Here is a 27,587-nt window from a genome sequence, read left to right on the forward strand (position 1 = left end):
AATGAGATATAGACAAGAGTGCATCATACAGTAAAGCACTGGCAACATAATTCCCTCCACAAATGGCTGGTCAGCCCCAGTCCAGCGCCTGTCAGTCTTCAAAGATCTTTAGAGGCAGAGCTTTCCATCTGCTAGAGCTTTTCATACTCCTTGATAGTTCGGAAGTTCTTTCTGTGTCCAGCCCAACTAAGGCAGTAGACGCTTTGAGGTCCAGGGTGAGCAATCAAGTAAGTTTTTAGAATTTTGCTAATAGTAAAGCTCCCTTTTCACCATTAGGGGTCACCATTCTCCTCAAACTGTACAAATGAAGCAATAGCTCTTCCAAAGGGGCATTTTTCAGGCAATGAAGCAGAGAGGCCACTAATTGTAAGCAGATGTTATCTGCTGAGACTGAGGGAAGGGTTGATTGGAGGAAAACAGTAGGGGGAGAGGTTCACAGCATATGTCCGCCCTCCGGACCTTTCTTTTTTAGGACATACTTCCGCTATATGGTGACACCAGCCAGAGATCATCAGAAGGTGAGTCCCGTCAGCACGCCTTTTTTCTCTGGCACATCTCTAGTCTACATTTCTTATCTATTCTGTTGTCCCGTCCCTTTGGGGCAGATTCAGGGGGAAAAAAATATAGTCCCTGCCTCTGAGAAATAGAATAATGAGAGAAAGCAGTACCAGTGACAGGGAACTTGGATACAACTTATTCAGTAGAAATGAGTGTATAACCAGTAGCCCTGGATAGATAAGTGCCAGGAAAATACTAGAATGATGGTGGTCCAGACAACAGCATGCCTACCAGCACCTAGCAGCTAGGAGCTCAAGAGACGCTGTCGTAAGAGGAGATGGATGGGAACCAGAAGAGGGTTGGGATGCGCTGAGGGCTAGCACTCGTTGCAAGGTAGAGCTATGGAGGATTATTTTAGGAGGTGACACTGCCTGGGCTCAGGTGTACAGGTAGGTAAAAGCTAGGTGTAGAGGTTCTCGGGGAGTCGTGTAAGAGAGATGAAGGGAAACTGGGAAAGAAAGGCAGGTGGCAGCTTCGCCCTCCTGCCCTGGGCACAGGTTCCCAGAATAAAGGCCCTTCTTTCCCCCAGGCCACAGCTCCTTCCTCACTGTGTAAACTCTTTTATTCTCAGGCCGAGTCTCTCTGGATTCCCAGGAGGGGGACAGTGGCCTGGACTCTGGCACAGAGCGCTTTCCTTCCCTCGGCGAGGTGAGTGCCAAAGCGGGGGGAGCCCCTTTTAAAACCATACGTTCAGTTTTCCTTCTCTGAACACCTAAAGGTTCTGTGCTCACTGCTTACACCAAGGCCTCTGGCCTGTCATCTGTGGCCCTCTGGTACAGTTCCAGTTCCAAGGGTTTTAGTCATTCTGCTCTGGGATCCAAAAAAAGGGGGTTCAGATGCATCCTGCACTCAAGATCAGCGAATCTGGCTTCTGTTTTATCATCGTCAACTCTGTAGTACAGAGTCGGGTGGAGAAAGAGGCCATGTCTGTAACTGTAGCAAGCCTTTTTTGAGTGTAAGGGAGCAGAGACGAAAATTCTCTAAAACAGTGACTGGACCAGAAACACATTGCCAGCTGGCTGCGAATAACACCATCTTGGGGTAAATACAATGAACCTGGCCTAATCGGAGGGGGCAGCCTCTCTTTCTTTGTCACAGATTTTTCTGTACTTGAACAACTTATCTTTTCTGGAGTGGTCAGAAGAACTTCAGGCTTTGGCTTCAAAGGTTGTCTTCTAGGTGTTCTCAGTCTGCATATATTAATTGCAAATATAAACTTGCAATATAAAAATAAGAGTGAATGGAAGAAGTAATAATGGTGTGAGCAAAATATTTACTTAGCCAGCTTAATTAAATACGTGAATAAGTAATTGAAAACATGTTTAAAACCTAATTTTAAATAATAGTTGGAATTTTATTTCTTTACTGCTCCTGTCTATTCGTGGGAAGATGATGAATGTACGTGGAAGGGTCAGTATGTCAGAAAGACACCAAGAAGGGGGAGGAGGGTCCTAAATAATCCACAGTTGACATTCCCCTGCGGGCTCCACATCTGGAAGCAATGCAGCCTAGTGGGCAGTGGGTTGAGACTGCCCAGGTTGCATCCAGGGAACACCACATTACTAACTATTCGACCTTCAGCAAGTCCCAGAACCTCTCCAAGTCTTAAGTTTCCTTGTGTGAGAAGTGGGAGGAATAATAGTTTCTACCTCAAAGGGCTATTGTGAGCATTAAATGAGGTGATACATAACCAAGGGCTAGTATAATGTCAGGCACAGAGTAAGTACTGGACTTTCATTAGCCAACGAGCAGAGCCCTGAGGGTCTTCTGGATGAGGTTTTTTTTGTTTTTTTTTAATTTTTGGCTGCGTTTGGGCCTTCGTTGCTGCATTCAGGCTTTCTCTAGTTGCAGCGAGCGGGGGCTACTCTTCCTTGCGGTGCGTGGGCTTCTCACTGTGGTGGCTTCTTTTGTTGCAGAGCACAGACTTCAGGCACGCGGGCTCAGTAGTTGTGGCTCGCGGGCTCTAGAGCGCAGGCTCAGTAGTTGTGGCACACGGGCTTAGTTGCTCTGAGGCATGTGGGATCTTCCCGGACCAGGGCTCAAACCCGTGTCCCCTGCATTGGCAGGCGGATTCCTAACCACTGAGCCACCAGGGAAGTCCCTGGACGAGTTTCCTTCTCACAGAATTCTCTGTTCCTCTAGTCATTGGTGAATCGGAACTCAGTACTGTCAGACCCTGGGCCGGACAGTCCTCGAACCTCCCCTGTGATCATGGCCCGGGTGGCCCAGCACCACAGGCGGCAGGGCTCGGATGCATTGGTTCCCCCCAGCGGTGACCAGGTGAGTGATCAGAGCCACCGTGCGCTTTTGCTTTCCCTGTTTTCAGAACCGGGTTACCCATACGTGGCCTTGAACGATCAGACTAAACCCTGTTTTGAGATGGACACTAGAGGACAAATAGTAAAGGAAGAACATGGTTTAAATGCATACATGGAAGTAAGGCTATCTCAGTCTCTGGGTGAAGAGTCCGTGAATGCATCTGTAGGGAAGTGATGTCCAAGGAGCAGATCGCTGGTCTTTCTTTTAATGTCTGTATAGAGTGGGAAATAGGTTGGTTCAGTGTTTCTCCAGAACACTAATTTTCAACCTTCTCTTTCTTTAGCAAAGTCCTTTTCTTGAGCAAAATCTTATTATTTGGTACCCTAATACAGAAAACAAATAAATGCTCAGCTATCTGGGACTTTTCCTAATCAATCTCCCCACCTCGGCCCCCACCTCAGGGGCACTTCTCCAGAGCCCTAAGGTTCTGCAAAGCCTGATTTGAAAGCCACTGCTTTCAAGGGTAGAACTAGGTCCAGGGGAGATTTCAGGAAGACAGTTTTTGGCTCCATACAAAAAGCTTGCAAAGAACCTGAGCTATCAGACAATGGAATGGGCTGACTTGAGAGCCCGGGAATTGCCTGTCATTGTTCAGGCAGAGGTTAGGTCATTCCTTGTTAGAGACAGTGGCAAGAAAGCTCCGAGTTTTGTAAAGCAGTGTTTCTTAAAATTCATCTGCTACCACCATAATTTTTTTTCCATATCCTCATACCAACTATATAATGTTACTTAATATTTTTCTTTAAGCTAACTCACTTTTTAAAACTTAAATTTGTTTTTAAAGGAAATTTGCCATTATATTAAAACCAACATCATACACCGTTTGATGCGCTAGTTCTCCCCATAGGATAGAGTTTAGTTACTTTCAGATCTTGGAGGGGGAAAGGCAGGGAAGTGGATCTCATATGTATTAAAATGCCTAGTGCACCAGCTGCTGTGCTAGATCTTTTAGGAACAAATCTCATTTAATTCTTACCACCAGAAAAGGAGATAGGCATTAGAATCTTCATTCAGTGAGGAAACTGAGGCAGAGAAAGGCTAAGGGACCGTTCAAGGACTCAGCTTGCTAATGGCAGCATCAGACTAGAACTTAGCTTTCCTGAGCCCCAGTGCAGGGCTGCCTCCTGTCCTAGATGCTCTTTGATCACCCCTCCCACTCCACCACCACCACCACCACTCCCCCTTAGTAGTACTATAGGGCCAAGGTCAGGCTGCCAGGCAGGGTCAGGTGCACATGGTGGTTTTTTTTTTTTTTTTTTTTTTTTTTTTTGGTTTTTCGGTTTTGGGTTTTTTTTGCAGTACGCAGGCCTCTCACTGTTGTGGCCTCTCCCGTTGCGGAGCACAGGCTCCGGACGCGCAGGCTCAGCGGCCGTGGCTCACGGGCCCAGCTCTCCGCGGCATGTGGGATCTTCCCGGACTGGGGCACGAACCCGTGTCCCCTGCATCGGCAGGCGGACTCTCAACCACTGTGCCACCAGGGAAGCCCCCACATGGTGTTCTTAAGGGAGGTTTTCATTTAGGTGGCTAATAGAAGCAGGTGTAGAGTCATTGGTCTTGGAGTCCTTTTCCTCCTTCTCTGAATTTGTTTCAACTTCTGAAAACTATTTAAATTGTTATTTTTGAGTGATAAGAGCAAATATAGTATAGTTCCAGTTTCTTAATAATAATCTATGTTAGTAAGAGCAGAGGTGGAAACCTGTACTATCCATGAAACTTGCAGCAGCTGGGGGATGGAATCATAGGGAATTCAAACTTTGTTACGTAATTCTGCAATGTTTGATTTTCTTATGATAAACATATTCTGCTTTTGCAATCAGAAAAACTGTATGTTTGTAAAGACTTTAAAAAAATAAATCCTCCCGCCCAAACAAGCAACAACCTAGTGCTTTCAGGTTTCACTAGAGAGCCAAGCAGAGACAGAAGTGATCATCCCACACCCCCTGGGCATCCTGGATCCCAAGGGATTCAGAGACTAAGGTGTTAGGGGAGAGGAGGATACTCAGGATGCGTCTGAGGAATTGAGGTCCAGCGCATCAGGCCTGACTCTGCAACTTCCAGCATGCCATTATAAGTGGGTGCTAGACTCTGATCTCTGAGATGCATCCTGGGTCTCTCGAGTTCTGTACTCAGTCATTCTGAGCACAGAGTCTGTAAATACCCAGGAGAACAAAAATGAGTGAGGTGTGTCAGGGAGGAACCGTCAGGAAAAGCCCCTTGAGGAGGTGGAATAGGCTATCTTGGGCCTGAGAAAAAGTGGGCATGAGAGTTGCCTCCTCCAGATGGGTTCCAGAGCAATAGTCCTCGATGAGGAATCACTGCAAATGGGGTAGAGTGCATTGAGTGAAAAATATAGTTGGTAGGAAATCTTTGAAAGCTCAAGGAACCTTTAGGAGAAAGGCTTGTCCAATGAAGCGTCTAAAACGTTTATACAGTATGAACTCTCTCATCAGACCTAATCGATGGCATAAGGGGGAAAGAGAGAAAGCCAAGCTGAGAAGCTTGGATTTTAGACTGGAAATGGGGAATCTACCATAGGTTCTTGAGCAGGCAGGGAAGATGATGGAGACGGTGTTGGAGAAGGCAAAGCTCCATTCCCTTTTGCTCAAGGAGGCAGAGATGGACCACAAAGCTCTCCTCCAGCAGGGGTAGAGGGCCCACCGTAACTGTAAAGGAGTGCTGTGGAAGACACTAGGTTTGGAGGGCGTGTTTTTGGGGTGGGGGGCGGTCTGTTGAGGAGAACAACAGAGCCCCCGCCCACCAGTCCAGCAGAAGCTCTAGGTTCTTATTTTGTGGGCTGACACTCCCTCCTCAGATCTTTCACAAACAGGAAGAGAGCACTTTCTCTCACTTCCCATCTTCATACGTCATGTGACCAGGCTGCTCTGAGTCTGCCCTGCCCCACCCAGAAGCAGTTGCCTTCTTGCAAGTGGAAATCATTCTTTCTGTTCTCTGAGATTTGGGGGGTGGTAGTGAGATGCCGGTGTTTACCAGCCCCGTGTGGCCTTCCACTTCAGTGCCATGCTGTCACTAACCAAACTCCACTGAGGGGGCTGGATCCCTGTCCTCTGACCTCTCATCTCTACAACTCGACTCTCTCCCCCAGGGTGTAGATCAAAGCCCAAAGCCTTTAATTATTGGCCCAGAGGAAGATTATGACCCGGGTTATTTCAACAACGAGGTAACAGTTTCCTGATTTTCTCCTTTCCTCATTCTCTTTCGTACCTGCTGCTCTGGACTAGAAGCGCTTGGACTGGCACCAGCTGTGAGGGAGCGTACGGGAGGGGCCGCGCTTATCAGCCCTGGCAGGCAGGGAGCATGGGGGCTGAGCTGGGGCAGGCAGTGCTTCTCTGCCCCCCAGCCCTGCCCGTCCTTCTGCCTTCCAGAGCGACATCATATTCCAGGACTTTGAGAAACTTAAGTCACGGCCGGCTCACCTGGGGGTTTTTCTACGGTACATCTTCTCTCAGGCGGACCCCAGTCCACTGGTAAGTCGCAAGTATCTGTCTCGATTGAGTACCTCCTTGTGCTTGGCCTCTGTCCCTGCTCTCTAGATGTCATAAGTCAGATCCATGGGCATGGTCAGGCGTCTCGAGGACAGAGACAAAATAGAAAAGAAGGTGCAACCTAGGTGGAAGGGATTCTTCACTGCTAACTGCATCGATAGCACGGGGAGGAGCAGGAGAGCTGGGCCAAGAAAGCTGTCGTTCTGGGTCTGCTTGGAGGAGATGGTCTTTCTAGGTTTTTGGAATGGAGGTGGATACAGACTGACAGTGGGGAGTTGAGAGAGCAGCCCTTTGCAAGTATACAGTGTTACTGCAAGAAAGCTTGGCAGAGGGGGAAGGTGGTAAAAGGTCTTCAGTCTGAAGGTGATGACAAGGAAGATCGTGACGGGATGGAGGTCGGGGTGCTCTGCGACAGTGCCCAGAGCCAGCAGCCTTACCAGTTTCTGTCGTTCTGCTCAGCTGCTTAGGAAGGGGGATGAAGGAGAGAGGCTGCTGTCATGTTCTCCAGAATAAACTTGTTGCCCGTGGCATGCACTGCGGCTCTTCCTTTCCGGGGCTACCACTGTTAGAAGCCAGAGTCGGCATCCGTTTGCTCAACAGGTGTTCAGTGAACACCTGCGTGTACATCCCAAGCGCTAGTATCTCAGAAGCATTCCTGAATGAAGACGAGGCACAGCACAAAGAGAAATAACACCTGAACCCTTTAAAACAACAGATAAACAAGTACAAGACAAAATGTCAAGTGTGGAGAGGATACAGGGTTGAGGAGAGATTGCGTTGGGGGAATGTGTGTGCACGCGCCAAGGGGTGGGGATGACTTGCCACAGGTTTCTGAAACGTGCTAAGCCAGGGTTTCTCAACCTCAGCACCACTGACCTTTGGAATTCTTTGTTGGGGGGTGCTGTCGTGTGCATGGCAGGATCTTTAGCTGCATCGCTGGACTCCACCCAGTAGATGCCAGTAGCACCTCTCCAGATACAAATCAAAAATGCCTCCAGACATTACTAGCTGTCCCCTGGAGGGCAAAAGCACTCCTGGTTGAGAATCGCTGCTCTAATCCATTTTCTCTCTCCCAGCTTTTTTACTTGTGTGCAGAAGTTTATCAGCAAACAAACCCCAAGGATTCCCGAAGCTTGGGAAAAGACATCTGGAATATTTTCCTAGAGAAAAATGCGGTAAGGCAGTCATAGACTGGATTACAATTTTCAATTTTATTATATTGTTTGACCATTCAGAGGCAGAGGAAAAACTAAGCAAAACACTCAGGCCGAATGGAGACAGGTTTTTTTGGTTTTGGGGGGTTTTTTAATATTTATTTTATTTTTATGGCTGCATCTGGTCTTAGTCGCGGCACGTGGGATCTTCACTGAGGCATGCGGGATCTTTTGTTGCGACGTGCGGGCTCTTTGTTGCTGTGCGTGGGCTTCTCTCTAGTTGTGGCGGGTGGGTTTTCTCTCTCTAGTTGGGGCGTGCGAGCTCGGTAGTTGTGGCACGCGGGATTAGTTGCCCCACGGCATGTGGGATCTTAGTTCCCCGACCAGGGGTCGAACCCACGTCCCCTGCGTTGGGAGGCGGATTTTTTACCACTGGACTACCAGGGAAGTCCCTGGAGACAGGTTCTTAAAGAGGATTCCTGGATTCTGTTCCTAGCTCCACTCTAAAGACTGATCTCCTCTCTGGACCTCTTTTGCCCACATGTAGCAAGGTAGAGTGCACATTGCCTCTCTCTGAAATGTTTGGAGAAAAAGAACTTGCACCAAGTCCTAATTACTCTCCCCCGGATCAATGCCCTGGTTCCCTTCAACTCTCCTTGCCTTGCCCATCCCTGGGATGCAGAAACAGAGGCCCAGAGACATCAGATGATAGAAATCAGTGAGCCAAGAGACGAGCCCAGATTTCTGAAGTTCAGCCTGACGTGCTCTCACTGCCCCGAGGCAGGGTGCAGAGGGAGGGGACCCCAGAGTGTCTGGGGTGGATGAGCACGCTGCATCTGGACACAGCTCCCAGGGATGTGTCAGGGATCCCCCCGGCGGCAGCACCTCGGCCTGCAGAGGGCAGTTCCCATCTTAGACTTCCTAATCTGATCAACTAAACTAATTCCAAAATGACTTTATTCATCCGGCAGTAAGCTACTAGGACTAATGAGACTGGGGAATAAACGGCTTTTCCCCAGGATTTTTATTTTTGTCCCCTTCAGTGGGTCTTGAGTAAGGAGGTAGAGCTGCCCGTTGTTCCCTGTTGGCTGTTACGGAACCGCCGCAGTGTCCAGCTGGCAGGTAGCCATAAAGCAAAGGCCAGGCGCTGTGCTCACTGGAAGCCTTGGTAACATGAGGCCAGTTTTCCCTTGGGAGTGAAGGAACGGGGAAGCCCATCAAATCGCCTCATCAAGATTTCTCCCATGCTACTAAATTGGTACCAGTCCACTTTTGGGAACCTCTCCATTCCATGCCTCTTGACGTCCTTGAAATAAGAGTGGGAGGAGTACAGGTGCCACCTCGGAGTAGAGTCCCAACTTGCCTTGCCACCTCAGATTCCACTTCTCAAATCCCGAGCCTAGAATTCAGTTGGAGAGAGGTGAATGGAGGGTAGGGTAGTGTAGGGAAAGGGGGAGAGAAGCTAGTGTTCTGGAGCCCTCCTTGCCTCTGCACAGTATCTCCCACATCCCCCGGGCTGTGTGGATCTCACCACTTCTGCCCCCACCCTTCTGTCTTTTAGCCTCTGAGAGTGAAGGTCCCAGAGATGTTACAGGCTGAAATTGGTAAGTTGGCTCCTAGGACGGTTAGTCTCCTCTTGGTGTCCGCCTTGCTGTGCTGGGCCCTCGGGAAGGGGCGGGGGGTCGGGGGGACATAGTCCCTGCCTTGGGCGGCTGTTCTCAGATAGGGGGAAATAGGGACAGTTCCTCCAGAACTCCTCGCGGTAGCTTATGGACAAGCACAGACAGAACGGACCCTGCCTGGGAGCTTGTCGTGGGGAGACAAGGCTTGGTTAGGAGAGCGGGGTCGTTCCTACCAACCTTCCATGTGACCTCTCTGGGCCTCAGTCGGCTCATCTGTGCAAAGAGGAAATTGGATTCCTAAGCCTGGTCGAGCATCAGGATCCCTTGGGGAATTCTTCTTTAAAAATACAGAAACCAGTGCCTCACTCCACCCCACCTGAGAGTCAGGATCTCTGGAGTATTTTTGTTCTTTTGGTTTCGTTTGCGTGAGTTCCTCAACTCACACAGAGTGAGGAGGCAGGGAACGAGGCAGATGCTCTGCTCCCGTCTCACTCTCAAGCCACGACTAGAAGAGCTGAGGGAGGTGGTAGAAAGAGGATGTTAGTCTGAGAGGCTAATCATGGGAGCTTTCTAGACGTAATAGTTTGAAGCTGCCTTGGAAAAGAGGCACTTTACAGGCCCAGATGATAGGAAAGCTTATGGGCACAGGCAGAGGGTGAATGTAGGGACAGGAGAGACACCTTCCAGTTTCTGGTGGGGAGTTAGGTTTCCTTGCCTTTTTTAGCCTTGCGAGCTGTCCCTGGGTCAGTGGAAGGAGAATGAGCCTCTCAGAGGTTTGCACATGATGTCAGAGGGCAGCAGCGTCTGGACACATCCAGAGAGGGACTTTAATATTTCCCCACTTAATGGAGTGTAGAACACCCTGAAAATGTTTTTGTCCTTGCCTTGGGACTTGGATGTCAGGATTCCAGTCCTGAATTCAGGAATGACCTGGTAGGTCCAGGCCTCCACTTCCCTTGGTTAACAGGAGGGCAGAAAGCCAGCTTTCCCTCGCGGTACCCCAGGGAGCTAAGAGGCTTGAAGATGCTCAGCAGATATAACCTCCTCCTCCTGACATCCCTCCCCTATCTGTCTCCCCTCGGCTCCCACCGCAGACCTGCGCCTGCGGAATGGTGAGGACGTGCGCGCTGTTCTCTGTGAGGCTCAGGAGGCAGCCATGCCAGAGATCCAGGAGCAGATCCATGACTACAGGTGCCCGGCGCCCCCCCTCCTGCTCTCTCCCCTGCCTCCTCGCCCATTTTCTTTCCCCTGCGGTGTGTGTGCATCTCTTGTGATGTGTGTATGTGTGCCTCACTCTCTGTCCAGCAATGATGTACATGTGTTTCTTTCTCTGTGTGTCTCTCTGGCTCAGAACAAAGCGCACTCTGGGGCTGGGAAGCCTGTATGGTGAAAACGACCTGCTGGACCTGGATGGAGACCCTCTCCGCGAGCGCCAGGTGGCAGAGAAGCAGCTGGCTGCCCTAGGAGACATTTTGTGAGTCTCCGATCCACTTCTACCCCCTGAACATGCTGCACAGATTGACGTGTTTTGTGGGTCTGTCTCCCAACCTCTCCCCCTCTTCCACTGCTTGCCTGATCCGTCTTCCCCTGAAAGATGGGGAGAGTCCAGCCCTCTTGCTTCATTTCTCAGGCTGGGGCTGCAGGAATTTCAAGGGAGTTGCAGAGCCTGGGGCTCCTGACAGTAATTTGGTGATTATGACAAACCAGGGGCTCCAGGAATGCAGGGAGCTTTCTGCTTCCCCTCCCTAGCCTCTCCTTGACGGTTCTCCCTTTTTGCTCTAAGGTCATATCTGATGCTGCGTGTGAGAACCACACTGTGATTCTCCAGGGAATAAAGTTCCTTCAGGAGGCAGGTGGCTCATGGGAAATTGGGCTCTTTTTAACTAATCACATCAGAGGACTAGCCTAACTAAACTTATTAAGGAACTTCTGGCACAGCTGCTGTGGTTGCATCTCTCCAGTCTTATTTTCTAAAAGTGTCCCAGGTGCCTGGGATGACTTTGTAGGGACACTTGCAGGCTTAGAGGTAGATTTTTCACCCCAGTACTTCTTTCCGCTCAATAGTTGTGTGACTTTTTTTTTTTTTTTTTTTGGCTGCGCTGCGAGGCATGTGGGATCTTAGTTCCCTGACCAGGGATCAAACCTGTGCCCCCTGCAGTGGAAGCGCAGAGTCCTAACCACTGGACTGCCAGGGAAGTCCCGAGTAGTTGTGTGACCTTGATCAAGCTATGTCATCTACCTTGGTCTCATCTAAAATGACAGAGATGGGGCTAGATGATCTCAATAGTCTCCACTAACAGTGATATTTCAATCCAGCAAATTTCTGTGGAGTCCCCACTGACGCTAAGCAGTTCTAGGTTCCTGGATGCATTAATAAACAAACAGCAGTGCTTGTGGGGCTTATGTTATCGTGGGAAGAGAAAGCAGTATGTAATAAATAAGTAAGTTATATACTATGTTAGAAAATAAGGCTGGGGGTGGGGGGGAATAGAGCAGGCTGAGGGGAGTCAGGAGCACCTGAGCTAGTGGGTTGCAATTTCAAATAGAGCCTCATCCAGAAAGTTACATTTGGGCAACTGAAGAAAGTGAGGGAGTCATCCTTGGAAATATCTTGGGGGAAGAGCATCCCAGGCAGACGGAACAGCCAGGGCAAAGTAGGAATGTGCTTGACGTATTTGAGGAACCGTAGGAGACCAGTGTGGCCAGAGAAGATTGAGAAGCTCAGTGCTGAATCAGAGAGGTAACAGGAAGAGCAGCCTCGCAGAGCCTGTGGACTGTTTTAAGGTCTTTAGTTTTTTTCTCTCAGTGAATGAGGAGCCACTGGAGCTGTGAGAGACTCGAGGGTGGGTGGAGGGTGGTGGGAGAACAAGGAGGGGTTCGAAACAGGGAGATCAGTTACGGGAACCCACGCAGTAGGGCTCCGACCAGAGAATCGGCGATGGAGGGTGTGAAGAGAGGTCAGCTCCAAGTATATTTTGACAGTAGAACCAACAGGAGGATTTCCTGAAAATTGATGTATAGGATGTGAGAGAAAGGAAAACCAAGGAGGACTCCACAGTTCTTACCTAAACAACTAGAAGGACAAAGGTGCCATCAGTCGAGTTAGGGACAGTCGTGTGAGGGGCAGTTTTGTGGTAGAAAACCGGGGGCTCAGTCTCGGACGTGTCAAAATCTGAGATCTTTAGACATCAAACTGGAGATTGGAGTAGACAGCTGCACAGATGAATCTGGCATTTGACAAGAGACCCGGGTTGGAGATGAGACCAGATGAGGTCCCACAGGGAGGGTATATTCTTTGAAAACAACCCTCTGACCCTCAGCCAAACCCGGAATCTTTCTGGGCCTTAGTTTCCCTAGGAGTCAGATGGCACTAATCACCCCGACCGTGCCAGGGTTGGCGGCAAAACCTGACCAAGCCTATTCTGAGGTCATAGGCACCACAGAGTTCTGTGGGATTATAATGGACAGCACAGGCCCCCTGCTTATAAAGGCTTCTATTTAAAAGAAGGAAGCGCTAGCCTCATTAAATGGAGATATGGGACCTATTATTTTGAGTAATAAATTATACGTGTAAATATTATACGTGTAAATAGCTTAGAATAGTGCCTGGCCCGTAGTGAGCACGCAGTATTAGTTGCTGTTACCATTAACCTCTTTTAAATAGGTTCCTCTGAATCAGGTCTCAAGGTATTATCTCTGCGCCCTCATCTTCTTTCCTCTTGCCTCAGTGTCAGCCCAACCCTTCTAATTTAGTTCTAGGTGGACACAAAGAGGAGCCTTAAAAAAAAAAAAAAAAAAAGAGGAGCCTTTTCCTCCGTGGTAGCTTCAGAGGCTGAAACAGATACCAAGCGAGAAGCTGTATTTGCCTCATTCCCCTTCCTTTTAGCTGGCTAAGGACACCATCATCACCATCACTCTGTGCTAATTGAGCCCCTCGGAGGAATGAGAACCCTCACCTCCTGAGCCCCAGGCTGGCTCCAGAGCTGAGACCAGGAGTCTGAGTCTGACCTTTTATCATCCTCCTCCCTTTCCTCACCCGCTCCCTTCCTCTAGGAAAGAACTTACCCTCCTCCCAGTCTTGCACAGGCGGACGAGCCTCTGCCTTTGCAGTCTGAGTCATCTGTTCTTTTCTTTTGTTCCAGGGCCAAATACGAGGAAGACAGGAGGTGAGTGAGTCTGTGCGGTTGAATCAAGGTGGGAAGGAGTGGGGTTGAGCTACTGGGCATTGCATCTCTGCCAATCAGAGGCGAGTCCCTAGCTCCAGAGGATCACCGTCTGTCCAAGTGTAGTTTCCAGATGTCTGTGTAACCACAAGGAGGTCACGAGGCCCAGGCCCTGGTACTCGGGGATCACTGCCTGGGACGTGGGTCTGCTCCTCAGTGTGAAGACACCAAGCTGCCAGCACTCCCCTTCCTGGCCTCCTCTTCTCCACCCACATTAGCCCTGTGCCTTTCTCGTAAACCACCGAAAGAAGGAGCAGTGATAGAATCAGCCTGTGTTAGCAGCACCTGCAGAGGGGAGCTAGGGTACAACACATTTCCTCTGCTGACACTTTTTTTTTTCCTTGAAGCCTATATACATGTCCCTTTGTTTCTCAGTAGCCAGTGTTAAAATGAGGGTGCATTCCTTGAGCATACATGCACTCAATAAGGGAGAGAAGATGGGGTTAGAAGTCTGTTTCAGAGAAGACGAAAGCCAGGGCCGAAACATTTGCTTCATTGAATCCACAAAGTGGATAATCTGTCTACCGAATTGAGAGGCAAATACAGTTTGAAACACAGAGCTCTGGACAGTTTCCTCTGTGGCAGTTGGAAGCTACTTGACAGATCATTTCCATCTCTTTTTCTCCTTGTGCTTGGGGTGGGTGGTGGCAAAGGCAGCTTACCTGGGCTTGCAGGGGCCGGTTGGCGTTTCTCCGCATCCCTTCGCCACCCCACCCCTGTGTATACGCTTGAGGACATTAGCTGTGGGCCTCAGCCGTCGCCCGTGGCTTATTAGTTGCTTATATTTTGGGGAACTGACGCGTCCTTCCACTGACCACTGTCCCCTCGTTAGGGAGCGTTCTGCGTAGGAGAAGAATACGATTTCTTCTGGGAGTCATGCCAGCCAAGACTTTTCTCCGGCTTCTGCCTGCTGTCCATCTGAGTATTCTGGGCCTCCCGCTGAATGCCCTGGCCCGTCGCCACCCCACTGGGTGGTGGTGAGGAGCTTGTGTAAAGCAGTCCCTGCTGGCGCTTTCCGATTCTCCGCCCCCATTCCTCTTTTACAGTGCCCCCATGGACTTCGCCCTCAATACCTACATGAGCCATGCGGGCATCCGTCCTCGAGAAGCACGACCTTCCAACACGGCTGAAAAGGCCCAGTCCGCTCCTGACAAGGACAAGTGGCTACCCTTCTTCCCGAAGACCAAGAAGGTGACAGAGCTCCCCTAGAAAGAATCATCTCTTGGCACGGTTCCTGCGCTGAGGCAGACCGGGAGAGTCATTGAGAATCCCCAAACTAGAGCAGCCCCCTCCCTCCCTGCAGTCCCAGACCAGAAGCAGATGTGCGAGATCAGATACAAGCATGAGTCTGCTTTCCCGCTGCTTGTTTAGGGCTAGTCATAGAGGCAGCAGCACGGTGACCAGTGGCCCGGTCTGGGTACTGGGACCTTCTCCAAACCCTAGTGTCTCTTATCTCAGCAGAGCAGCAATTCCAAGAAAGAAAAGGATGCCTTGGAGGACAAGAAGCGAAACCCCATCCTCAAGTACATCGGGAAGCCCAAAAGCTCTTCCCAGAGCAGTGAGTATTTGGGGAGCAAAGCCTTGGACAGGGACCTCGGCCCCTTCACAGGCCAGCATGTTGACAGAGGGCCTTCCTGTGCTTCAGGCAGCCAAAGGCCCAAACAAACTCTGAGGTCGCAGCTTCCTCTCGGTGCTATTGCATTCTCCCCTTGCCACACCCAGTGACGGCCCCTGAGGTACAGGGAACTGCTTCAGAGCCAAGGAGGCCAAGCCAGTCCCTGGGTCTAGGAACTCAGAGACAGTTGTAGACACTGAACAGCCATGCAGAGGAGTATTTCCCCCTTGGCAAGATTGCCCTGTTGACAGTCAGTGCCTCCTTCACCTTCATCCATGGACTTGTCTGTCCTCCTGAGGGCCTGTGTGTTGGGAGCAATTATGGGCCCTTGATGGAGGGTTTCAATTAAGCAGAACTAGGTGGAAAGGGAGCAGGTTTGGGACCCAGAGGCTCCCCTCATGCCATCAGTAATCCAGACCTCCATGGATCCTGTCACCGATCTCTTCCCAATTGTGTGTCATCTGTCTGGACATTGCTGCTGGCCCTCGCAGTCATTATCTTAAGGCCCCCGTGTTAGTCTTGGGGATCTGGGAAGGGCCACGGCACGGGCCTCCTGCCTTTCCCGAAACTGCTGCCTTGGGGGAAGGGGAGAGGAGGGGACTCTACTAGATCAGCCCTGGTTTTTGCCACTACCTTTCATTTTCCAGCTTGATGTAATTTTTATTTTGACTCTTGAAACATTAATTTGACTTTTCATGGTTTACTTTTGTTTTTGTTTGTTTTCTTTTAGCATTTCATATTCCCTTGTCCCCTGTGGAAGGTAAAAGGACCATTTTCTTTGGGTTTTTCTTTGCATTAGCATTGAGTTTCCATTTCCCAAGTCCTGTCTGCCCTTCTTCCCCTCGCCGTCATCGCCTCCTGTCCTGGCTCTCTTTCCTCCCTCCCTTTCCTCACTCCATTACTCTTGTATGTTCCTCCATGCTGCTAAAGCTCCCCATGACACAAACGCCTGCCCAGGGGTGCCTGCCCAGGGGCTCCTGCCCTCACGCTGGGCGCAGGACTCTGCCTACCTAAGGCAGGGTGGGAGGGGCCGGGGCACTGCCCCCCGGCACCGTGCAGCTCCTCCTGGCAGTGCTGGCAGAGGCCAGCTTCTAGGCCCTCCAAGACTGGTCCACGGCCTGCGGCCTTTCTCTCATTCTGTGAGCTCCGTGGATGCGGCTCCAAAAGTCCAGGGCTCTATGTAAATGAGGGAAACCCTCGCATGTTGAAATGTCCTGTACAAGTTCCTCAGGTTTTTGTTTTCAACTGAAGTAATAATAGAATCCTCAGTTTTGAGTGTTATATGGGGTTGTTTTTAGTACCTAATGGGTCTTCAGCAGTTTTGCCTTGGGGTATTTTCATTTCTGTCATCTCCTTTGTTTAAGTCCTTCACTGTAGCACCTTCATCTCCTGACTCTTACCTTTGCCAGCACAGCGTCACTGCAACAGTTAAAGAGAATGACCCTAACGTATGTACGTTAGAGGCCTAATATCTCCTAGAATCTATGTATCAAAAATAAATACATATATAACAGACATTAACCCAGAGGAGCTTAGAACCTAGAACTGGGCAGGTTCATTTCCCATCAGTGAGGTCCATATGCATACAATTAAAGTGATTAATATTTTCTAGGTTCTGTAGTAAATCAAGGGGAGAGATAGCAGTGAGGGGCAATCAGGAAATCTGTTGCTAGAATTCACTTTATATAAAGTGACAATTAAAGATAATGATTTTCAAAATAATTTTTAAAGTTAAATTCCTAGACTTGTTATGCTATTTTAAACAATATAAGTAAAGAAATATTAGGGGGCCGGAGTCTATAAAACAATGGAAAAACTAAAAGAATAGCCTTGAAACCCAGGCCCTTAGTTTTTAACACATACTTCCTCCCATCCACCCTGCGAGGCAGGCATGAGGCAAGCAGCAGGCCTGAGACAGCAGCCCTGCCCAAGCCGCTTGCTTTGTGTCAGTCTGAGAGGCAACAGGAACACCCAGGGTAGGGCTGCTGATCCCCAGAGAGGATAAGCATGCTGGGTATTCACCATCTCTTTGAGTCATATCTTTCTATTGTCATTTCATGGTTTGATTGGATGTTCTCAAGTTCCCAGGACATCAGACCAGTCTGTATGCGTATCTAAAGACCAAACACCCACCAAAGCTAGAAAGCCTCAGCATTGAGAACCTTGCTGTTTAGGGTCATCCGCTATTGCCCCTGTTTATTAGTGAAGGCATCTGATTGTTAGTGACATATAATTCACTTTTGTTTAGTTTCATTGTTATTCAGAGAATGGAGGAAGGGAGAGCAAAGGTTACTGATGAAAACTTTGCCCTTTTCAAAAACGCGTTCCTTTCTATGTGTCTTTTTCGCCTGTTACTCTGGGTTATTCAGTTATACCAAATCTCAGGGCCACACCTGTTCCTTGTCACAGCTAGGGTGTAACTATATCCCAAGAACTGGGCCTTTTCCAAGTGGCCCATGGGAGAGGGAACAATGGGCTCTGCCCGGAGGCCTTCTATTATAGGACGTTCCCAGGCTCCCACGTCATCACCCAGCCAGGGATGCTCCAGGCTGCTGCAGTTGCCCCAGGGCCCAGATGCACAGTCTGGGACAGGCAGATCTGACTCAAATCTCCAAAATGGGAGTGATGGTAACAGGCCCTACTCCTAACATATATACACAGCCACCTATTTTGCAGTTTTAGAAAAACATTACCTGCCTAAAGGATAGGAAATCGTGAGCTTTGAAGAGACCAGCTAAATGTTTTTCTGTTTCCTCTGGCTTGGAAATTTTCTTACGGATCTCAAGTTTAGATACACAGGGAGATTTGTAAGTTTGTATATGTCGATGTCAGAATGCCTGGTTAGTGTGGTTAGGACCAGGGCCTGGCGCCCGGGGCTCTTTGTCTTGCCTTCCCCATCCCATTATCCTTCCTATTGGTCCGGGCAGAGCAACATCTTTAGCCCAACTCCTGTTCTGACATCCTGGACCTGGAGCTGAGCTAATCGACTTTGAAGATAGGAGCCACTGAGCCCCTGGGTCTGAGGTCTCTTCTCCAGGGTCTCCACATGGCATCACCTATGCCTTTTTTACTCTTTTACCTGCCTTCTCTACTTTGAACAAGAACAGCTCTCTTTTGTCTTAGCTTTGAAAAGCATCTGGAATTTGAATGCCGGAGAGTGACATCTCTCCTCTGTTCCTCCTAAGACCCCCCTCACTGGTAATGGAGGGTCTGATTCTTTAATGATGGAGAGGAAGAGGTGGGGGTGAGGGCAGAAAGAACAGAAAAACCAGAAATAGTGGACTCTAAAAGTAGTCTAAATTTGAGAAGTGCTTGGTAAAGTTGGCAACCTGGCCAAATTATACCAAGGTTGATGTGTTTTTGGTCTTCCTGGCTAACTTTTTTTTTTAACACATATATGGCTCTTGGGAATAACCTAGCAACGATTCTCAAGCATGAGAACCACTGTAATAAAGAATGTGAGAGCCAAAAGAAATACCCGTAGCAAATGCACTTTCAAACCCTCTCATTTTGCATCCCAGGAAAGAGTAGCCCCCAGAAAGGGGGAGGGACTGCCCGTGCCACGCCACACAGTAGAAGAGCCAGGGCTCACATCACGCCTCCTGACCCTCAGCCCCATGCTGTTCTCATCCGTGCTTGCTCATCGCTGTCTTCGGGGCTAGAGGGGAGCGAGGGCCCCGAGAAGTCACTCCTGCACAGAAAGCAGAGTATCTTTCATTATCTTTCTTCCGCTTCCAGTCAAACCAGGCAACGTGAGGAACATCATTCAGCACTTTGAGAACAACCAGCAGTACGATGCCCCGGAGCCTGGGATGCAGCGACTCTCGACAGGAAGCTTTCCCGAGGACCTGCTGGAGAGCGACAGGTAGCAGTGGCTGGCTGGGGCCTGCTGGCTGCCCAGGGAGGGGAGCGTGGGCAGGGTTCAGGGCTAAGGTTCAATGCCAGCTACTTTACCCCCCACTAGACTGTAAGGCTCCCTCTATAGAGCTCTCCCTCTCCCCCAACCTTCCCGCCTATGTGTTGGTGATCAGGCCAGCGGGAGAGAGAGCAGGGCCTCTGACCTTCCAGTCCAAGAACCATATGCCTTTAAAATTTCCTTTGGATTCACCCCCTGGCCACGCAGTAGCCTCCACCCCAAGAATGAACTAGATTATGTTATAAAGCAGCTAGTCAGGAAACCCTAAATGACAAGGCTAGAGAAGAGTACAGAGTGGGGCGAAGGGAAATCCTGGGCAATAAGGAAGTCAGGCTAAAGACAGTCTGGGGCGTCCGTGAAGAAGAGAGTTAGAGATGAGGTTCTGCTGGCTGGTTTAAAGGCAGACGGTGTAACTTGGGCCTCAGATGTACATCTCAGCGAAGAAGTAGAAAGGTCATTGACGCAAACCAAACTGCAAACTGCTCTGCTTTCAAGAAGCAAAAGGGGAATGGAGGCTGTGACATTGCTCACATTCTCCACCTCTGGCCGGATTCTAAGAAGAGCCCTTCTCTGGTGGTGAAATGTACTCTTAGACTTGCTCTTGACTGTGGCACGACAGCCATCAGGTCACGTCTAAAATTCTGTAGCCAGCACTTCAAGTGAGAACTGCCTGTAGTCAGAAACATCCCTGCAAATTCCTTAAGGCACACTTGAGGTACAGTAAATGTGGTCTTGTGTATACAAAACTAGTTCCTGTGTACACTGCTGAGCCGGACTAAAGGCAGACCCAAAGGCAAGTCAGCATGCAGCAGCCTGATTAGTCAAACCATTTTACCCCTAAAATAACTAATTATCAAACTGTAAGTCAAACGTTCCTGCTTGTATGCAGGGTTACTCCTTTTTGTTTATACTAAGCCTTTATAAGCTTAATAATCATTAAAAGATTTTGCCATAGTGAGAATTAACCAAGATTTAGGCAAGATAAAGGTTAGATGTGTACTGGGGTCAGAGGTTGAGTTCTAATATTACTGAGTAAATTAAACATACAAATTATATGATTGCTGGGGTAGGTGTGATCTCACAGATGTATCAAATGTACAATTATAAGATATACTATCAACATTTTGAGGCAATATTTGAGACCATTTGTAAACGTATTCTTCAAGTTGTCAGGTAACATTGCCCTGAGACATTCATTGGGATTCTGAATCTACTCTCAGCAGAAGCCTTTGAATTTGATGACAGTCTTTGAATTTCACTGACAATCTTAGAAGAAATGGCATCGGCAGCATGGTGCGTCAGAGGTTGTCGTAGAAACTAGACAGGTGTAAGAAGCCCCCGATTCTAGACAGCAGTAGTCTAGGAATTTTTGGCCAGAGGTGGGTTGTATGCCTCACTTCTTGGTGGGATCATTACTCACTTCTGGGTACTTGAAAGAAGCCCCAGGAACCTCATTGCATGAGGTTTGTTGTGGTGCTAAAGTGACCCATTGTGGGGCACTGGTGAAGGTGTTTTGAGTTAGTCTGTGTTGGAAGTGTTCTGTCAGACGTCAGGGGGTGAGTTCAGTAGGGCCTCAGCCGGCAGTATGGTTTCTAACCCTGCGGACGAACCCGCAGGACCTGGGCGGGGGAGCGGCGTTGGGACCCTCTGGCGGTTCAGAGAGACTTGATGAATGGAGACCAAGGCATTTGGCTCCTTCTCTGCAGCAACCTGCTGTGCTGTTAAGAGCTCTCCAGACTCTCCAGGCCTTCTGTTGTCCTAGAGGCAGAGCAGGATGTAGATTAGTAATAATGTCAGCAAAGAACTAACCCAGCAGGACCATGGGGGGGAGGCACCATCCTGGGGCAGCCAGGGGTCAGAGATGCCAGCTGTCACAGGGCTGATGCACTGCAGGACTCAGAAAAGAGCAACACCCAGTCGTCAGCATCTCATCAAGCCCCACAGATACTCAGTGGCCAAGCACGGTAGGCCAGGGAGCAGGTTCCTGCCCGTCAGTAAACAGGCCCCTGTAAGCACCCTCCCAAGCTGGTCTGCTCCCAAGAGGGGACTGGAAGCCTAGGAAGGATGCTGTCAGGATAAGAACAGAAGAAATCCACATCACAGCTGGAGGGGTGGGAATCCAACAGCAGAGAGAATTTTCTGACAGGCAGTGTGGAGAGTACTAGAGCGTGTGAAGAGGGTGCTTCTACTTCCCTCTTAAAAGATCTTGTGAAAGGAGAGATCCGCCTCAAGCAGAGTCCAAGGCGGGAGCCGACCTGTCCCAAAGCAGAGGGCCAGATGAGCTGGCCACGAGAGGGCCAGGGGCGGGGAAGGTGGGACCTTGCTGTCCCTGATGAGGGACTCTGGTGTCCACAGCTTTCCTGACGGGGACTTGGGGTCTTTGGCATCCAGACACCCCACAAGTCTGATTCTGTTAGTCCCAGATTTCACCTTCCTGTTGGGTTCCCTTCCTGACCAGTCGCAAGGAAGTTGAGAGGCGCTCTCCATCCAGCTGGGCTGGGAAAGGAAGGATTTGGTAGAGTTGGGACCCTTTGGGTCTGGTGTTTGGGGTGGAAGCGCTGAGGCACCCCTGAGGTGGGGCAGCAGGTCAAAGCTGGCCAGATACAAGACCCCAAGGTCCTTTGCCCTGTCCATCCAGTTCTCGCTCAGAGATTCGCCTGGGCCGCTCTGAGAGCCTGAAGGGCCGGGAGGAGATGAAGCGGTCCCGGAAGGCAGAGAACGTGCCCCGTTCTCGCAGCGACGTGGACATGGACGCGGCCGCAGAGGCCGCCCGCCTCCACCAGTCAGCCTCGTCCTCTGCCTCCAGCCTCTCCACCAGGTGGGCGGGGCTCAGGGGCTCAGCCCGCTGATATCTTGGGGGCCGGGCAGGAGCAGAGGGTTGCTGAGAGTTGACATTCTCTCCACAGGTCTCTTGAGAACCCAACCCCTCCCTTCACCCCCAAAATGGGCCGCAGGTGAGTGATGGGTGCCGTAGCGCCTCTGTTAGGTGTCCGTGTCCCAGCCGTGCTCAGCTGCCCCCGCTCCCCTTCCAGGGGCCAGCTGGTGGTGCAGCTCCTCTTCGTGGCCCACTGGCTTCCCATGGGCCCTGGGCAAGCAGGTGGGCAGGAGGCGGAGGGACAGACCCCGTGTTTGAGTTTCTGCTCCGTGTGGCGCTGAGCTGCCTGTTTTCCCCCAGGAGCATTGAGTCCCCCAGCTTGGGGTTTTGCACAGATGCCCTCCTCCCCAACCTCCTAGAAGATGATCTGGGCCAACTGTCTGACCTGGAGCCAGAGCCCGACGCCCAAAACTGGCAGCATACAGTGGGCAAGGATGTGGTGGCTGGGCTAAGCCAGAGGGAGATTGACCGGCAGGAGGTCATCAACGGTGAGACTCAGGCGGGAACAGGTGCAGGGCGCCTCAGGCGCAGATGGTGGTAGAGAAAACAGTGGGGGGCCTGGGGGCGAGAGCGGCTGCATTGTGGTCCCTGTAAGGGCCACCTCAGCTCTGGCCCCTGGGGAGAGAGAAGTTGACGCACCATCTGAAACCAGCACCAAAGGTGGTTTGGAGGTCACGAGATCCTTGCTGACGGGCTTTCCCTCTGTCTTTCTGCCCCTTCTTGTCACTGCCCCCGCTCAGAGCTGTTTGTGACAGAGGCTTCCCATCTGCGCACACTCCGGGTGCTGGACCTGATCTTCTACCAGCGGATGAAGAAGGAGGGCCTGCTGCCCCGGGAGGAGCTGGCACGGCTCTTCCCCAACCTGCCCGAGCTCATCGAGATCCACAGTGAGGAGCCCACCCCGCCTGCCCCCCTTCCCTGGCCAGCCTTCAGGTTTCTGCCCCAGCTCTGCCCGCATGCCAGGACCCCCCGAGCAGATAGCCCCCAACAGTCCTCTTTGGTGAGAGAACCTGACATGCAGCCTGAACATCGGCATTCCAGCCCCCCACAAGTGAAATGACTTGAGACCCTACCCCACGGCCCTGCCGTCAGATCCCTCTTCTCTCGTCATGAAGGGCCTGGCCATGCGGCTCAACCCCAGGCACTTCTGTCTTTTCTCCTTGCCCCAGATTCCTGGTGTGAAGCCATGAGGAAACTCCGGGAGGAGGGCCCCATCATCAAAGAAGTCAGTGACCTCATGCTGGCTCGGGTACGGCTGCCCAGGCCTGGAGGAGGTGGCAGAGGAGGTGGGGGGGAGCTGTCCCAGGCAGGGATGTGAGGCCGGGGCCGTGTGGTGTCCCTTCTGCCTCGCAGTTCGATGGCCCCGCCCGGGAGGAGCTCCAGCAGGTGGCCGCGCAGTTCTGCTCCTATCAGTCCATCGCCCTGGAGCTGATCAAGACCAGGCAGCGCAAGGAGAGCCGGTTCCAGCTCTTCATGCAGGTACGCTCGGCGTCGCCTCATCGCCACTGAAAGCAGCCAGTTCAGTCATAGCTCACCCAGTAAGGCGGAGGGGGACAGTTAACCGGGTTCACCCACCATCTCCCGGACTGCCCTCCTGGCCCCCAGCTCCAGGCGCTTGGCCTCTTCTCTCTACAGGGGAGGGTAAACGGCAACTTGCTGCTCCATCCACGCCCTCCCCAACGCCCCCTCTTCAGAAACACTGACACATACTCGCTCTCAAGACGGAGACACTGGACTGGCCATCAGAAGGCCCCGCTCACCTACCAGTGCCTGTATTTACTTAGATGGATCTCCGTTTCCTTGTCTATAAAGTGGGAATAATACCTGCTTTATGTGGCTTATTTGACCACATCCCCTTCTTGGGCTACTGTCTTCCTGCCTCCACCAACCTTTCCCTAAATATTTAAGCACGAAGCTGCCACCTCCGTTTCTGAGCGATCCTCTGGGATTAGGACCTATTCGGCGTTCGCACAGTCCTCCGTGTCCTGAGCTCACAGCCAGCTCGTAATCCAGGCTGTCGTCTTCCTCTGTTCCTCCTTGTGTCTAGGAGGCTGAGAGCCACCCTCAGTGCCGGCGGCTGCAGCTTAGAGACCTCATCATCTCTGAGATGCAGCGGCTCACCAAGTACCCACTGCTGCTGGAGAACATCATCAAGCACACGGAGGGTAGGGCTCCCAGAAGGCTGGCATTGGGAGGCAGCAGCCCGCAGCTCGGGCCCTGGTTCTAGCGCTGGCTTGCTTTGTGTCCTTAGCAAGTCGCTTGACCTCTCTGGTCTTCAGGGTCCTCGTCCTTGTGTGGTTATGGTCACTCTCAAAGCAGGTAACGATGGCCAATGTGCTTGGGCAAAACTCAGGTGCTGAGCAGCAGGAGGAGGCAAGGGCTGCCCCTGGCCTGTGTGGGGCGTCTGTGCAGATCAGAGGGAAGCATCTGAGGGACACAGGTTAGCGCACAGAGGGCACCTTGGCTCCTCTGAGGATCGTGGTCCCACGCCAGAGGCTGTGGCCGGATTTTAGCCCTGTCGATCCCCCTGCTGGACGTCTCTGTGAGGCGCACAAAAGATACAGCCATGTGTGCTTGCTCCACGGGAGTGGGGGCCGCGCTGAGCGGGCGCCTAGCCCCAGGCTGCCACTGTCCCCGGGGTCCTGAGCAGCTTTCACCGCCTCAAGTGTGGAGAAGTGGGAGGAGCCACAACCTGATTTGAACAGGTGTTCCCAGAGGGAGACACACACCATCACTGTCACCACCCACAGTCCCTGTCCCCGTTCCTGTCCTCCACACCCGTAGAGTGGCTGTGGCGGGAATTCCCAAGAGCTATCGGTGTCTTCAGAGCCTTGGTCTGAAACACAAGGACCCTCGGTATAAGTTGTCCTTACGATTGAGGTCCAAGTTAGGCAAGGGTGGCGTATCTACACCCATCCCTGCTGGTTGGCGACTGGCCAGCGGCTGTTGGTAGCCAGGCACTCTCAGGCTCTGACAGACTTCTCGGGCAGGAGCCCTCACCACCTCCTCTCTGCCCCGTGGGTAGGTGGCACCTCTGAGCACGAGAAACTCTGCCGGGCCCGGGATCAGTGCCGGGAAATTCTCAAGTACGTGAATGAAGCAGTGAAGCAGACAGAGAACCGGCACCGTCTAGAGGGCTACCAGAAACGTCTGGATACCACCTCCCTGGAGAGGGCCAGCAACCCCCTGGCAGCGGAGTTCAAGGTAGGAGGCTGAGGCTGCAGCGTCGTCAGCCCCACATGGCGCACGTACCTCTTGGGCACCCTTAGGAGCAGAGCTCCGGTCAGGACCTGGAGAAGGTGGAGGGGAGGAGACCTGGGCCTGTCTGTGATAGGATGGCGCGATGGGGGCCCTGGAATACACACAGCCCCGGTTACCATTGTCACCCCATCCCGAGACAGACAAGGGCAGACAGCCCTACCATAAAGGCCGGATGTTCGAACTCAGTCTGGGAGAGCAGGGGATGGGAATAAACTCAAGGTAAAGGTGAAGGTCATTCGGGAGAACATAAAGCTGAGGGAAAGGGCAGGTGAAGCAGAGTGATCCTAGGAGAGTACACAGCACGTAGTAGCGGGTAGAGAGACCCCTGCCAGAACCATCGGCATATCCCCCAGCACAGCACGTGGCACGTGACTCTGTAGTCGCCTTTTTACTTGTCTGCATCCCCCACAGGAGTGTGAGGGCGAGGACTGCTCTTGTTCACCACTGGTGCCCAGCACCTTAGCACAATGTCTAGGTTTTCAGATACTTGTTGAATATATGGTGTCTCCGTAACAGAGTCTGGATCTTACAACCAGAAAGATGATCCATGAGGGGCCCCTGACCTGGAGGATCAGCAAAGATAAGACCTTGGGTAAGTGCCAGGGGACTGGGGCCAAGAGGGAACCTAGGGCACTGCCCCTGGGCTCTTCCCTCTCTGGACCATAAGCCCTGTACCCGGTGCTCTAAAGGGATGGTAAGGAGGCAGCTTGAAACACGACTGGGGATGAGAGCTCAGGGCTCCTTAAGCACAGCATGGGGAGGAAGGACCCAAAACAAAGCAGTCAGAGGTCACCAGACTCCAGGGCTTCCTAGATCCTGGAGATGACTGTCCAAGAGCCTCTGGTACCCCACGTGTTAATGGGGGATGAGTGGGCCACAGAGAACACCTCACAAGCACCGCACCCCTCCAGACCTCCACGTGCTGCTGCTGGAGGACCTCCTCGTGCTGCTGCAGAAACAGGATGAGAAGCTGCTGCTGAAGTGTCACAGCAAGACAGCCGTGGGCTCCTCGGACAGCAAGCAGACCTTCAGCCCGGTGCTCAAGCTCAATGCCGTGCTCGTCCGCTCCGTGGCCACAGGTACCCGTGAGGAGACAGTCCCAGCCGGCCCACACCCCGGGGCCGTGAGCCCTGTTACTCGGGTCCAGCGAGCACTGGGTGATGCGGGGCCGATCTGGGGCTGTACAGAACTTATCAGCCCACCTGTGTTCCTTTCCTCCCAGCCCTGACTCACTGAAGCAGGAGGATGTGGTCCAACGTGGGGTAGGGTGATGGGTAGGAGGGAGACCGAGATGAGGGAGGACAGCGTGGTTCCTGTCCTCTGAGGCAGGATGGGATGTGGGCACTGAGGATGAGGTAGCAGAATTGGGCAGAGAAGAGCAGGACAAGCCTTCCTGCTGCAAAAGTGACGGGCAGAGCTCGCTTGCAGAAGACGGACGCACCCACCGTCCAGAGCCTGGTCCAGTGCTCAGAGCATTTCAGTGAGAAGCAGAGTGTGTACAAGAAGGGCTCTGGAGCAAGAGCCAGGCAGCCAGATTCTCTGGGCTCATCGCTTCCTTCATCTGTAACACGGGGGGTGAGGTCTGTCTCTTGGAGGGGGGTGTAAAGGGAGGATGGGTGTGATGCAGTTTTATAAACCCTAAGCACCGTACACCCCTCAGCCTTCGCTGTTCGGAAAGCGAGAGGTAATGGGGGTGGCTGTGAAGATGGCATTAGGGGACCCAGAATTGCCTCTGTCCTCTGTAAGCGAGCCCCAAGTGCTTCTGAGGACCCAGGTCCGTCTGGCGCTGCACTCTTAGCTGGCCGAGGGTGAGGACTCCAAGTCCGCACTCCGCCGCCTCGGCTCAGGCCGCAGTCGTGCCTCTGCCGCCGCCAACGCAGACCCTTCTGCCTTCTCTCTCTCACACAGATAAACGGGCCTTCTTCATTATCTGTACCTCCGAGCTGGGCCCACCCCAGATCTACGAGCTGGTGGCATTGACGTCATCAGACAAGAACACGTGAGGATTGCCTGATTGCGGGGGCGGGGGGGGTCCCATGTAACCGCCGTCCCCTTGGGACCAGGGTGGTGTATGAGGATGTGAACAGGGAGGCCAGGGCTGCGCCCCAGAGCATTCACGGGACGGGGCCTTGAGGGGAAGTGGGAGATAAGACAGGAGTAGAGAGGTTTACCGTGTCACCTCCCCTGACCCCATGAGCAGGCCTGTCCTAGGGAGGAGGAGTCCCCAGCAGTCTTCCAGCCTTTCTGAGGCTGCTTTCCTTTCTCTGGCCCCCCTTCTTTCCCCTGGGGTTTTTCTTCCCTTCCCCCATCAAGCGTTGCAAATGCCCACATTCTTCAAAGGCCTTTGCCTCCGGGACCCTCATCCCCACCCGGGGCATTCAGTCACCCGTATTCCCAACAGTGGCCAGCCAGAGGCAGCGTGGCACGGTGGGAGGAGATAGGTTGAGTCAGGCAGTTTCTCAGACTCCGGGTTTTCATCTGCGAAATGTGGATAATGCTACCTCTTGAGAGTTATTTTGAGAGAAAGAAGAGAGATAGAGG

The 27,587-nt window shown here is 51.8% G+C and overlaps 1 protein-coding gene across 11 annotated transcripts in view; it reads left to right on the forward strand.

Annotated features, from left to right (window-relative positions):
- ARHGEF11 (Rho guanine nucleotide exchange factor 11) overlaps window positions 1-27,587 on the forward strand; it is a 111,844-nt gene that overhangs the window by 76,976 nt on the left and 7,281 nt on the right. For 5 of the 11 annotated variants that reach the window (XM_082833194.1, XM_082833192.1, XM_082833197.1 and 2 more), the window contains 25 exons: window positions 473-518; window positions 1,130-1,206; window positions 2,701-2,838; window positions 5,981-6,055; window positions 6,261-6,362; window positions 7,457-7,555; window positions 9,096-9,138; window positions 10,251-10,347; window positions 10,508-10,630; window positions 13,299-13,322; window positions 14,426-14,570; window positions 14,838-14,937; window positions 15,725-15,754; window positions 18,733-18,859; window positions 21,549-21,728; window positions 21,817-21,864; window positions 22,086-22,273; window positions 22,526-22,672; window positions 22,955-23,034; window positions 23,139-23,264; window positions 23,833-23,950; window positions 24,811-24,989; window positions 25,563-25,638; window positions 25,958-26,125; window positions 26,955-27,045. In XM_082833194.1, the coding sequence (XP_082689320.1) occupies window positions 473-518; window positions 1,130-1,206; window positions 2,701-2,838; window positions 5,981-6,055; window positions 6,261-6,362; window positions 7,457-7,555; window positions 9,096-9,138; window positions 10,251-10,347; window positions 10,508-10,630; window positions 13,299-13,322; window positions 14,426-14,570; window positions 14,838-14,937; window positions 15,725-15,754; window positions 18,733-18,859; window positions 21,549-21,728; window positions 21,817-21,864; window positions 22,086-22,273; window positions 22,526-22,672; window positions 22,955-23,034; window positions 23,139-23,264; window positions 23,833-23,950; window positions 24,811-24,989; window positions 25,563-25,638; window positions 25,958-26,125; window positions 26,955-27,045 (2,627 nt within the window). The remainder of the gene's footprint in view (window positions 1-472; window positions 519-1,129; window positions 1,207-2,700; window positions 2,839-5,980; window positions 6,056-6,260; window positions 6,363-7,456; window positions 7,556-9,095; window positions 9,139-10,250; window positions 10,348-10,507; window positions 10,631-13,298; window positions 13,323-14,425; window positions 14,571-14,837; window positions 14,938-15,724; window positions 15,755-18,732; window positions 18,860-21,548; window positions 21,729-21,816; window positions 21,865-22,085; window positions 22,274-22,525; window positions 22,673-22,954; window positions 23,035-23,138; window positions 23,265-23,832; window positions 23,951-24,810; window positions 24,990-25,562; window positions 25,639-25,957; window positions 26,126-26,954; window positions 27,046-27,587) is intronic. The other 6 variants (XM_082833195.1, XM_082833199.1, XM_082833198.1 and 3 more) reach the window with 4 other exon arrangements.

This window comes from Leucopleurus acutus (assembly GCF_964270905.1).
Source record: "Leucopleurus acutus genome assembly, chromosome: 2".
In the NCBI taxonomy this organism is placed as follows: Eukaryota; Metazoa; Chordata; class Mammalia; order Artiodactyla; family Delphinidae; genus Leucopleurus; species Leucopleurus acutus.